The sequence below is a fragment of the Antennarius striatus genome, chromosome 13 (genome assembly GCF_040054535.1).
Source record: "Antennarius striatus isolate MH-2024 chromosome 13, ASM4005453v1, whole genome shotgun sequence".
In the NCBI taxonomy this organism is placed as follows: domain Eukaryota; kingdom Metazoa; phylum Chordata; class Actinopteri; order Lophiiformes; family Antennariidae; genus Antennarius; species Antennarius striatus.
Genome location: NC_090788.1, coordinates 10,231,660 through 10,245,274, shown reverse-complemented (window position 1 = coordinate 10,245,274; position 13,615 = coordinate 10,231,660). Strand labels below are relative to the sequence as shown.

The 13,615-nt window shown below is 40.6% G+C and overlaps 1 protein-coding gene across 1 annotated transcript; it reads left to right on the top strand.

Moving 5' to 3' along the window:
- The first annotated feature begins 494 nt into the window (after window positions 1–494).
- Window positions 495–12,622, top strand: map7d2a (MAP7 domain containing 2a). Its single transcript, XM_068330365.1, has 17 exons — window positions 495–787; window positions 2,154–2,246; window positions 4,321–4,407; window positions 4,505–4,582; window positions 5,028–5,191; window positions 5,400–5,496; window positions 5,950–6,039; window positions 7,339–7,445; window positions 7,559–7,674; window positions 7,763–8,142; window positions 8,229–8,376; window positions 8,472–8,652; window positions 8,874–8,978; window positions 9,068–9,118; window positions 9,324–9,360; window positions 11,501–12,161; window positions 12,259–12,622. Exons 1-17 carry the CDS (start codon window positions 751–753, stop codon window positions 12,515–12,517), a joined length of 2,691 nt encoding a protein of 896 aa, XP_068186466.1. The 5' UTR covers window positions 495–750; the 3' UTR covers window positions 12,518–12,622.
- The last annotated feature ends 993 nt before the right edge of the window (window positions 12,623–13,615 follow it).

Below are 13,615 nucleotides of genomic sequence, written 5' to 3'. Positions count from 1 at the left end.
TTGACCATAGCTATTAACTACAAAGGTTATGGGTGCAAACCGTGTTTGGATTTTCACCAGAGGCACTGATTGTATAATTTACGATGACGTTTTCCCCAGTAGTGAGCTGCTATGCTCCAGTTAAAGCTCTTCTCTAATTGGCTCAGATCTATTGGCTCAATCTCCTGTGCATGGTTTTGCCACCTCATACCTCTGTTTTTACTTTCCTTTTCATTTGGAGAAGTACAGAACAAAATATATAAGACAGGATTTTATTTCCAGTCACCAAAAGTTGGCAACGCTTTCTTTCATACAGTTTACCGCAGCAACAATAACAATAAACTAATAATACGCACTGTGTGCGCACTGAACTGTATGTTGTCCTTCATTTCGCCATTGTAATCAAACCCTCAGTAAAGCCAGTTAATTGTGTTCTGGACCCGGCTGCGCTGTGTGCAACGAGGAAATCTCCTCCATCTGCTGGTAAAGCGTTAATAGTCTAAGGCGGGCTTAGGCTGCGACCAATCGATAGCGAACTCGATTTTGTGCGCATCATCTCGATCCAGCCCCAGCATCTCTCTCCTCCATCTACACCAATCTGCCTTCTCCTGCCCGCCATCCCCAGCCTTTATAATGACTGTCGGTCCGTTTGGTTGAGAGGCGACCGGCTGGTTTTTCCTTGGCCGTCTCTGTGTAAGGAGACCTGCGCTGCGTCGACCTGCGTCGCTGAGGAGTATTTTGGGTAAACGCGCATCCATTCGGGTGACGGCCATGGCGAAAACAATCGCATCGTGTCGAGCAGTAACAGGTAAGCTCGGTGTTAGGTGTGTAGGGCTGGAACCATCACGCCGTGGTTCTGTTCCGTTTGCAACAACGCGATCTAAAGCGACGCATGAATGACGCAACTGATTTTTCTAGTAGTGTGTGTGCATGATGTCGTTGTTATGTGCAATGACGATCCGGTTTCAGCGTGTTTGTTGGCCAAGTGCGAGTTATTCCATCAGTAAGTCGCATTATAATACAGAGAGACACTGTTTTTTTTTTTCAATGAAACCATTTCTTCGCAATGAGCCTGGTTCTGTTGCCCTCTGTCCGGTTTTGTGTTGTCATTGGATGATTTCTATTCTCTCATTGGAAAATGCACCATTGTAAGTTAAGGGTCATTCAAAATAAAATCAGGCTGTATGCATAAGCGCGTCTCGTAATGGCACTTTCTTAACGAATTATTTAATTCAAACTGTGGGAGATTAAACAATTGGCTATCATTAGCTTCATAATGTCCAAACCATTGACTTATATTTTGTGGAATGAGACTTTAATTACGGTCTGAGCCTTGGAAGAAGAGAAAATGTCCCCACACGTCAGTAATGACATTTTGTACGAAAGAGGAAAGACCTCACACCTAGAATATCTCAGAAAAGATGTATAGTGTTGGAACTGTTACATGAAATGCCCTAAAACTCTTACATTTGCTGAATTAAAATTTCTTCCAGCCAAAGGTACAATCTTATGCACATAGTTGACTTCAGTGCCTTTGATATTTTATATTTTTAATGTTGATGAAAAACATAAATTAACATATATCGGTAAAAGAGTGTAGAAGGATGGTGAGGATTGATCCACCAGGCAAGAGGGCATCTGAGCTGGTCTCCAACACAGAAATAACATGAGTGTGCTGTTCCCCTTAAAACCAGAAAACTACAATAAGCACACCCCAGGTCTTTAGAGGAAGACCTTGTGGCCACCGAATAACCAATAATTCAATGGAACATGTTACAGACTAAGCAGGATGACAGTGTAGACTATGACAATATGTTTATGTCAGCTGAGTGTGAAGGTTGATGTCAAAGACAAATACAGCCAGCACATCTCCTGTGTGATATCAGACAGGAGATCTAATGTGTGTTTGAATTTCCAAAATTTATTCTGAGCAGCTCCTTATTCATCAAGAATCCACAATATTATATTACAAATGAATCTAGAAGACAAGACACGAGACATTTCATAATATCTCATTTGTTTCCTGCTTCAAATTACACACACACACACACACGCTGTGACTGGGCAGTTTCTGTCCTGCGCCTCGACCACTCTGGTTTATGATACTGAATGTTGATCTATTGGAGATCATTAATCTGCATCCTGATCTCTGTATTTTATTATTTGTGTGTTAGAGGAGAAGATGGCGTCACCATCCATCGCTCTACATCCTGACAAGAGATCTTCGACAAATTGTCATAGCTCTCCAGCCCGAACTGGAAGAACAAGTGAGTAATTCTCTTCAGCTTCAGGCACATGACTCACACATCACTAAATTAACTTCAATGTGGTTCCCTGTGGAAATAACAACAACATGGATTACCGCTCAAATACAGACATTACAAAGAGAGTTCAATGACCTGTGCATATTAGGTAAGTGTGTTCCAGTTCTATTCTCTTATCAGTGACTGAAAATAGCTTGTCAACAACAAGAACAACAACAAGCACACAGCATGTGTGGGCAGTTTCTGCTGCTTTCCTGCAGTGTGCCCTTGATATGGGCTTGTGTGGTGTTTGGCTCAGCGATGCACTGAACAGACGGCCTCAAACTTCATTGAAGAAATGTTTCCCTCTGTTGATAACAAAGCAGCACTGCAGGTCATCAGTGTGGTGCTGATGCCATTCCTCTGGAGACAAAGCCCTATGCGCTCGCTCTCTCTGTCTCACCCTCTCTCTCTCTCTCTGTCTCTCTGTCTCTGTCTCTCTCTCTCTGTCTCTGTCTCTCTCTCTCTCTCTGTCTCTCTCACTCTCTGTCTCGCTCTCGCTCTCTTTCTCTCTCCCTCTCTGTCTCTACCACACTTTTATCTGACAGGTGTTTTAAAAATGCCATTATTGCTCTTTAGGATGAATTTACAAAAAAAAAAAAAAGTCACTATAGCTCTTTGCAGCAATGGTGGGACGTAGGCAAATACCTAATAAAAAAATCTATGCTTGCAGTACACTCGAAATGCCTCTGGTGACTTGGTCAGATCTAGCATAGATCTAGAGAAAAAAGTGGCCGAACGACATACAATAGCAGAGACCACACCAGACAAATGGCATATTAAGGCCTTCAAGGTCCAAAAATGAACTTTAGCTGATCTTTTTTTAAAGGAACCTGTTATCAAAGGAGGACTTTTCAATGTAAGAACTTTTGCAGGAACACCAGTGGAGTCCAAATTTATCGCGGCTAAAATCTCCACGTTTGGACATGTGGTGGACGTTTGTGGACCCACCCTGGATGGTGCTGCTGCTTTATCCTCTACTGTGGGTGTGACCTCAGTGAGACTCATTGGAAGACTGTTGAGGAGCTGGAAGAGCCAACTCATCCCACAGCAACCGACTTTGATAAATTCTTATTGTAGAGGCCTATCAGGCCTATTCGTCTCTTTGCTCTAAGCACTCCATGTCAGACCCGATCAGCGTCAGTGACAGTAATGGTAAAAACGTATAAATTGATGGTAAAGGTTCTAAACAATGATAAACTTAAACATAGGGTTGACACATCATGGAGGGTTCACCTTGGGCAGACAGCGAATATGAACCGTTCTTGGGAGTCTTTCTACAAGCAGCCGTTAATAAAGAGGGTTGGAGATCTCCAATGGAGGATTTTACATGGCGCTGTAGCTGTCAACAGTTTTATTGCAGTTTTGAATCCAAATATGTTGGAAAACTGTCCGTTCTGTTATCACAACGAAACTATTTTTCACTGCTTCCTACACTGTCAGAGACTCAACAAAGAGGGAATCTTTCTCTCATTCTGTGTTGTTTTTGACAAACAGATATACATTACAGGTTTGATCAAAAAAAGGATTGGCAGATTCTAAATTTTCTTCTGGGCCAAGCAAAGATGGCGATTTATCTATGCAGGAAGTAAAAGGTGGAAGGTTCGTCTGACTACAGTGCAGAAGCCATTTTAAGAAGAATGTGTCAAACAAGAATCAGAATCAATTTTAACTATTTCAGAGCTATGAATGATTTAGACACTTTTACTAACCTACTGTGTGTCTAAGGTGTCTTATGTTCCGTGTTAAATGAGGAACTCATGTTCAGTCAGTGTTTGGTTTAATGCAAGTTTATTTTGCCCACATTTCATATGATAGGTTTTCTTTAAGTCTGTGTGCATGTTTTAGTGAATCTCTCCTGGATGTTGTTAACGTAACTATCTTGTCATGAATAAATGTGAGTTTAAATATCAAATCTCTCTGTGTGTGTCTCTCTGTCTGTCTCTGTCTGTCTCTCTCTGTCTCTGTCTCTCTCTCTCTCTCTCTCTCTCTCTCTCTCTCTCTCTCCTTTCCTATTCGTCTGTCATAATGGTTCCAGCTCCTTTGAGCATGGAGAAGAAGTCACAGATCAACGGTCATGCATCGCCATCGCACACAGCCGTCAACATCAATAACAACCACGCAGGTAAACAAAGTGAGTCTCAGAGTTTGATTCTATTATATATATTTTACGCTACTTCAATTTCTTGTCTGACGTCTTTATTCATTGATTCATTTTTAAGTTTTAGAAGGTTATATGAAGACGGATGACAGGATGCGATTAGCCAAAGAGAGACGGGAGGAGAGGGAGAGAAGCCTGGGTATTTATGTTTCTGTTCTTCTACAAAATGTTTTTGTCCTGACGTTTTGTCTGTCTACAGTTTAATTTTTAATGCAACCACTTCACTAGCCAGGAGAGTTGTCATGAGTTCACTGAGCTTTTGATTGGATGAGGTAGGTCAGTTGAGAGAATATGGAACACAGAATAATCCATAAAAGTAGGTTTTCCACTGGCAGTTAGTCACACTGCTTCTGCACTCACCTTGTGATGACAAATCCACAAACTTGTGTTGCTCAAATTCGTTTAACAAAATGTTCAAATGTCAGAGGACTTTATTTCTTCTTTGGCTGAATATATCCTGAGACATTATCAGCAGATGAAAAGTTAAAAAAACAAAAAACCCATCAACAAGAAGAACGCACTGTTGGTTTGTGCATTGTTTTTATTTATAGGACCTGAAGCACAGTGGGTCTTGTCTCTTTCAGCGGCCAGGGAACAACTGATCCGGGAGAAGGAGCGCAGAGCTCGTCTGCAGTACGAACGCACAGTGGAGGAGCGCTGGAGGCGCCTGGAAGAGCAAAGGCAGAAGGAGGAGCTCCGCAGAGCTGCGGTGGAGGAGAAGAGGAGGCAGCAGCTCGAGGAGGAGAAGGTCAGTTGTGTTTAAACAAAAAAATCATAATCAAAATAAGTGTCATCCAAAAATGCACAACTTGCACACTTTTTTAAATATAATTTGTGGTTGTATATGTGGAACCTCCATGTGATTTATTTAGTTTAGTATACTGTAATGAAGTAGACATGAATCCAGCAGTCAGGCGTGATGGTGGTGAGATTAAGGTCAACTCTCCTACATTTAGGAGCGCTTCGAGGCCCTGATGAAACGCTCTCTAGAACGAAGCCTCCAGCTGGAGCAGAGGGCCAAACGCTGGAGCAGAGGCTGCCCTGCCGGAGCAGGTAGGAGCCTAAATGCTAACAGCTCAATTACAAATAGATAATATTTAGGATGCAGCAGACAGAGAATAAAATGTTCAAATGTGAATGCTATAAAACTGGGAGGTGAAATCAGAAAAAAAGATTTTGCTGTTTCTGTCAGACTCCATTCCACATTGTGCTCTGCTGTATCTTTAGGTTTCCCACGTGGACAGGATGGAGTTACACGTCTGCAAACACTAAACAGTGTTAAAACTTTTGGACCGATTAAAGTAATGTAATTGAGACACCTTAATGGACGGTTTTTTACCACAGCCACTTATTTTCTACACTAAATCGGTTACGTTACGCCACAGCATCCTTGCTGGTTTGTTAACCCGCGTCCACATCTCTGCATGTGGTTGAGGATTTACTCAGACAAACTGTTCCAAATGCTCTGACTGCTTGCTTCTGCTCTTCCCTGCCTGCTGCCTATAGGTGACAGTGAGAATGCCACGCTCCCTCCCTCTGCTGCTTCTGCCTTTCCCCATGGTATTGCCTCCCCTCTTCCTGCTGTCAGCGAATCTGGTAAAGTTAAGTCCCCATTGCCCACAGAGTGTATCCCCTCCTTCTCCAAAAGTTACCATGTCTGTATTCATTTGGCTTTAGAAGTTAAAATTATTGCCTTGTTCCTGTGATGTATGGATGCTAAGATCCTCTGCATCTGAACCTTCATTGCATGTTAATGGCAAATTATTAGTTCTGCATGTACCCTGGGCTTTGGTATGAATGACTCGGCTGCAGTAGCTTTATTATTACAGTGAAAAGCAACATACAGTACTCTGGTAGCAAGTTGCACAGATGAGAAGTAGCAGGCTTGGTGGTTAGTGCTGGAGGTTATAACTACATATACAGTATGTCCACATCAGGTAGAATTTCAGGGAGAAATGAGGTGAAACATCTTTTTACTCTCTTTGAGGGGCTGTCATTTTTACCCCCACCATACAGAAGAAAAAGGACAGTAAAAAAATTCTGCTATCTCACAGGATTTTTTTTTCCTTTTAGTAATCACATACATGCAGAATGTGTAACTCTCTGAACTATCCCTAGAAGTCACCCTCTGGATTAGTTTGCCCAGATTAGTAAACTCTTAGTAATTACAGGCCAAAGGGGACTGGATCAGATTGACTTGAGTAAAATCAATGATCACAGGCACTGGGCAGCTATTTTTACAGCTCATGAATGTATTTGTCTGACTTCTAGTTTCATTACATGGCGTCATTGTGTCAAATTGAAAGCATCTAAATGGTGCTGACTCTGTGTCCCAGTAGAGGACAGTTTTGGAGCTTAATCTCACATGACCTAGAATAGCAACTGAGCACTAAAATAGACACAGATACGTCCCACTGAGAGAGCTGCACTCTGTGGAGATTACTTTTTACAGATGGTGAGAGACAGATGAGCAATTAGAAGAAAACTGCTTTGACTGTTCTAGTTGTTATTCCGTGTTTTGTATACTTCGCTCTTGTGATTGTGACTGTGTTTCATTGGCTGATATTTTTTAGATGACTAACAATATCAGCTACTATCAGCTATCACCTAATCATGCATTCTATTTTTCTGCAAAAAAAGTGGTAGAAAAATTACATTTACAAGATAAACTTCTGATGCTGTGAAGTACTTTCTATAATTTAACAGTAAATAAATTGAATAAATTCATGAATCATTTCATATTTTGCTGAATTATGCAAATATTTGATGTCAAAAGTAAGTCTGTAGACTTTATTTGACTATACTGGCACCCCAAGGTGCTGCTTTTATGTACCCTTTGTGACTTGTTGTTTGCCATCATTTAATTTAGTAATAACTGCGTTTGTTGTCATGCAGCACCCTGCAGTCCTCACAGGTCACCTTTCTGTAGTTCCCTGAACCCCGCTGATCACAGCAGACCGGTGCACCAAGGAGGCTCTCAGTCCACTCCCAATACCCCTAAGGTCAGACCTTACCCACATCTCTATGTTGTCCCAAGATCATTATGTAACCACTGTGAGATTGAAGTCAGTGGTGAATGCACAATCTTTTGTTTTAAATCACACCTGACATTCAGAGAGAACGACTGCGTAAAGAAAGAAGGACTGCATCCCCTGGTTGTGCGTCCCCTGTCAGAAGATCTGATTCTCCCGCTAATGTCTCCAAGCACTTGCCTTCCCCTACTACCTCCAAGTAAAAACATATTTGTTTAGTTTAGACTTGAATTTGTCAGCCTAAATTATTTCCTTAATTGCATTTCATTGTCTTGATCTGTCTTAAGGCTGGCATTTAAGATGCGCACCCAGTCTCCCAGCAATACACATCAGTACCATCACTCTCCTACCAAACATCAACCAACCCCATGGACTGGTGGCAGGAAAGCAGAAGACAAGAAGGAGGAGAAACACAGAGAACACTCGAAACAAGAGATGGCAGTGAAAAAGAATATCAAAAACAACAGCATGGATCCAACTTCACAAACTGAGAAGAACATGGGCAATGTTGAAGTCACTAAATCCAAATTATGTAAAGGTGAAAGTCATAACGTACATCCTAAACGTGACAATCAGTTTTCGGACAGAAAGGAGGTTATGACTCCCAAAGTGGACTTCTCTGAGAGGAAGATAGAGGGGGGGGCTCAGGCTGGAGACAAGAAGAAAGGTGAGGTTCATACCAACTCTATAACATATTGTCACACACTCATTTAAGCTTTAGGATAGGCTTACACAAGTCTTTGTGTTTGACAGATTCAGCTCTCTGCACATCCTCTGTGAAGATGGCTTCTGGCACAGCAAATGCAGAAGAAGCTGCTAAGGTTCTGGCTGAGCGCAGACGTCAGGCGAGAGCTCAGAAGGAGCTAGAAGACAAAAGACAAGAGCTAAAGGAAGACGAGAAGTGGGTTTGATAAAGTTACTAACCAAAAACATCTCTTAAAAGTTGCAAAATGATTTGTAGTAAGTAAATAATAAGTGTACACACCTGACCATCAGACAAAGGGAAGAACAGCTAATGAAGCAACTCGAACAGGAGCAGCGGCAGCAGCAGGGAAAAGTTCAACAGGGGAAGGAAACAGGGAAAATTGAGGAAGATCCTCACGGAATGAAGCAGGAAGAGGAGAGACGAAAGAAGGATGAGCAAGTGAAGGAACTGCAGACCCAGCTTGACAAAGAGGTGCAAGATAGTTTTTTTGAATTGTTTATTTATCTGAGTGAGAATTTTTTTATTCATAAATTATCGTAAGCAGTCAAATTCAACAAATCTACAGATAGAATTTTTTTTGATGGAAAAGAGACGAAAAGCCATAATGATAAAATATTTAATGTCTGAATGTGGAAGACAAATATATAAAACTATTCTGTCACCATCTTCAAGCTACGAACTTTATTTTGCAGAGAGAAAAAGCTAAACTCCTGGCTCAAGAGGAGGTAAAGCGCCAGCAGCATAGCAGAGAACTGCAGACTCAGCAAGAGGAGGAGGAGAGGCAGCTTAGGAAAAAGGTTGTTTTAAAGAAAAAGCAGACACTCATACTGAATAAATTTTGTACTGGCAGTCCTGGAAAGTTCACTCAGTGTTGATGTTTTCACAGAGAATCGAGGAGATCATGAAGAGAACTAGGAAGGGTGATGTTGACTTGAAGGTACTGTGAAAGGCACCCGTTGTTCTTATGCAGCAGTCCCCGTTGGCTTTGTGATCAAGACCTTTTTTTTAAAGCGTTATTTATTGAGAACTTTCTGTTGCCATTGCTTTTATTATTAAATCCTTTTGTTGCTGATACTTGGGTTCTGTGTCCTGATTATCTCAAACATTGACTCCATCGTCTCTGTTCTGCATTGAATCGGAAGGAGGACCAGGTGGAGACAAGGTCCGTCTCCCCTCCAGGTTAGTATGCCATTCAGTTTGCTTGCCGTCCACTCCTTCCTTACTTGTTCTGCCTTGTAGCGTTTAAAATACAAACAGGGCATGTGTGGTGTATGATTTGATTCATTTGTTTGCCTATTCTGCGCATGCGCTGCAGCAGTCCTTGCGTTGGCTTGAGTGACATCTCTCTCAGGGATGGATGCCGGTATTCTTTAGCCTTCTGGCTTTTGTCTATAATAATTCTGATGCTTTACCTTTGGTTATTCAAAACAAAGAACGACAAAGATGATTGTCGATCGATTTTTTTGTCATTATTGTGCATTTTGACATTTATCCAAGGTATTCGCTGGTTAAAAACTATTTTTCAGAAAGGAAGCATCAGAGAAGGACTCTCCTCTCTGTGCTGACATGGCATCTTTTACTGGAGAGTAGTATCCTGGGAGATGACGGTAGTAAATTAGCTTCTCTCACAAAAGTCGTAGGAAGATTTATTTAAGGAGTGCTCTCCATAGTGTGAGTTCACACTCTGTGTTAATTCCACATAAATAAATTTAATTATTATGGTTAAGCACAGTTTACAGGGTACATTATGTTTACACGAGTGCTTCAATTTACTTTGCATTTCGATTCCACTGTATTATCAATACCAATGTTAGATTATATTTCCACCATTATTTTTGTCTTCCAGCTTTAATTATTAGAACACAGGAAAGTATTCAGGGTGGAAGTCTGGAAAATGAGGAATCAAACTGGTATCATTATTGGTATGATAGTTATCAAGAATTCATTTTCACCAGTAGTAGTTATTATTATATTGAATCTCTCTTAACTGACTCAGCACCATTTGAGCTACAATTTGATCTTCACGACTCCATCGTCAATATTTTATACCTTACGGTAGTTAAATTTTTAGTCATATACAGTAAATAATCTGGATAACCAGATGTTGAATATTTCATGAAACCACATCAGACTTTGATGTGAGTTAAATCTTTTGGGTATGTCTTCATGTCATTTTTGTTCAATATAGGCACAGGCATTATCCATGAAGTTAGAGGTAAATTGCTTTTTTCTCATTAGATAACAGTAAATATTTTTTTTTAATATTCTGGATTGGGATTATAATCAGTATTGTTCTGTTATTTTTTGTTGTTGTTTTTTTATTACATCCCGCTTCAATGCGGTGATGTATTGTAATTGTCAGTGTTCGTTCGTCCATTTGTATATCCATAAAATATCTTCACAACCGTTGCAGATAGAAACATGAAACAAAAAGCACATTACTCTGGCAGAAAAGGGGATGAGAATGAGATGCTGACCTTGACCTTGAGACAAGTAGGTCAAAGTCAAATTTCAACATTCGTACACTCAGGAACCAAATAAGATAGAAAGACGAGGAAGAAGACCAGTGTGAGTAAGGCCATCAATGAAAGCTAGTGCTTTGATCAATGACAGTAGGGCAGAGCACTATCTTTGATCTTTGACCTACTTGCATACCCTGACTATGCAAGTAGGTCAAAGTAAAATTTTTAATTCGGGGGTGTCACAGGATGTTGAAGTCTCTGACTGCATTGGTCCTTGTTAAATCTGCTACCGACAGATAGCAACCACAATCTCCTTGTCAGGATGAATATAAATAATCTAATGAATAATGATGCATTATAAAAGGTCAAATCAAATAACAGCATATAGATTAAGATTTGCCCTGCATTTAACACCTGCACTGTTGGGTCAGAGCGAGAAGGTTCTAGGTTTAAATATAGATCTTGGTTAAGTCAAGGTGGAGTTGTACGTTCTCCCTGTGACAGTATGGGTTCCCTCTGGGTACTGTAGTTTCCTTCCACACTATAGAGATCAAATATTGATTAATACATTTGACAATAAAGTTGACTATGACTATGTGAGATAAACTGACAATCTATGCAGGGTGTATGATAATCCTGCAAAGGCTTGTAGACAATGCATGGATAGATGATTTTCTTCCAGTGCTATGCATCCTTTAGGAATGGACTATTTTGTATGGATTAATTTTACTCTTTGGTACTTGAGTATATTTTGATGACAATGCTTTTAATACTGATAATATTGATGATAATAATAATGATAGCAAAACTAATACCTTGATGTAAGTAAGATTGTTTACTTACTTTATCCTCCACAGGCGAAGAAAAGACTGTTCAGACTAATGCTCAGGTGAAAGAACAAGCAATAAAAAAAGTTGAGTTTCAGGTTAAAGAGGAGTTCCCTGTCCAGGTAAAAGTGAAGGAAAGTTCCCTGGTGAAGAAAGAAGCACCAGGAGCAAAAGCACAGATGGAGAGTCAGGGTTTGTCTGTCAAAAACAACAGTCATCAAGTGACAACAACTCATAGTATTCCTGACAAGAAACCTGGCACCAAACAAATTAGTGAAGAGAACAGCATCCAACTTAACAAAGAGGCCAAAGCCAGTGTACTTAAACAACAGGGAAGAGAAGTGGAGAAGAATGCAAACAAACAGCACAGAGAAAATGTTAAGGTTTCAGACTACCTAAGCAAGAATGGGACGAAGCAAGCAGTGGATGCCAATGTCGCAAAAAGGGAGGCTGGTATGTCGAATGGGGCAACGAAGGGGAACGGTGCCTCGATGAGCATCCATCCAGCTGCTGAGGTAAGCAGACAACAAAGCCTGCCTGTGTCAGCAGCAGGAGGGTCCCAGGTGGAGGTAATTACACCCTCCCTGACACCCCTGCTGATGGGACACCCATCCCCACCAATCATAAAGCTGGAGCCACTTGATGTAAAGGATGGGGCATTTCGTGATGAAGTGCAGTCCATGGAGGTCAGGTGAGTCATTAGGTGTCATTTTAAGCACCGTTCCAACATTAAATGCTGAGATTTCAAGGATTTTGACACCCAAAGTAATTGATTTGTTATATTTCAGTCCAGCTTCAAAGGAGGATCTGATTTCAATCCCAGAGTTCTCACCAGTTCACGAAATCCAACACAGCAGCATGAGCAACACGCAAGCTCTTGAAGAACTGCTGGATTTGACGGGCAGCATCACTTACACCAAACTGTCTTCTGCAGACAACATTGACGACTGCAACAAGAACCTCATTGAGGGCGTTGTTAGTCCCATGTCAGACTCAAAACTTGTTGGGATGCTGCCTGCGCCCTCAAATAAACTTAGCATTAAATAAGCCATTCATATGCCTTTTCTCCTTCTCCCCTCAGTGTCACAGCATTTATTGGAACAGATCCATAAAGGGTGACTGCCCACCGTGATCTGCATTACAAACCCAACATCTACAGTATATTGCATTGACATACCCACTGACTGCTGGAATGTTATACCAAAAATTTGGCTTTATGTACTTTGTATGACATACAGTAATGAGCCAGAAAAAGAAAATGTTTTTGGATATGAAATAGCAAAAAAAAAAGGTTTAATAATCTTAGTTTTGAAATTTCCTCTTGAATATTGACATTCCATTAGAATATATCGATCCCCGTTGCCAAATTCTTTAAAGCGGTCCCAGCGTTCTCATCACTGGTGTAGTATGAACTACTCAGAGCACTGATGACTGGATTTGTACTTTTGCCATTACATACATACCCTCTTTAGTAGAAATGTAATTGAGTGCTTGGACAAATATATCACCATTTCATTTTAATGAGAGCCTTACTTATAATACTTGTTCTTACTAGTTAATAAGCGTCCTGCATGTTTTCTGACTCTCAGGTCCAGTGCAATTCTTAGCTCTTCCTAATCCACTAACATCCAGTCATTGGCTTGTTCATGGCAGTAGATGATTCCCTTACTTCTGCTCTTCTTATCTTAATATTAGACTTTCCACATCCTCTGTGAAGACGATGATGACAAAGCTGTCAAGATGAATGTATTGCACATTTGAAAGCATTATATTATTAGCTCAAATGATAGAGCACATAAAGTTGCATCAGTATTGCATTCAAGAGAGCAAAAGCAAGAGTCCACATGTTTCAACAACACCATAATTAATTGATTACCTGTTATGAAAATACAGGAAGGTGTCTGTATGTGTGCTTTGCTACTCCAGAGGTTTGAAAGTCTCAGCCCTAGCAGACAGCTCTGTTAGTTAATATGCAGTAACATATTATGACTCCAATAAATCTATTTTTGGCTATTGATTAAAAAGACTTGCGCTGGGTAGGAATGTTTAATAAAACAATCAATATAAATGTGCCCCGCAGTGATAAAGATGCAGTTTTTCTCACATTGTGCTGTAATGCTCTGTGTGAATTAGGCGGTGTCAGTT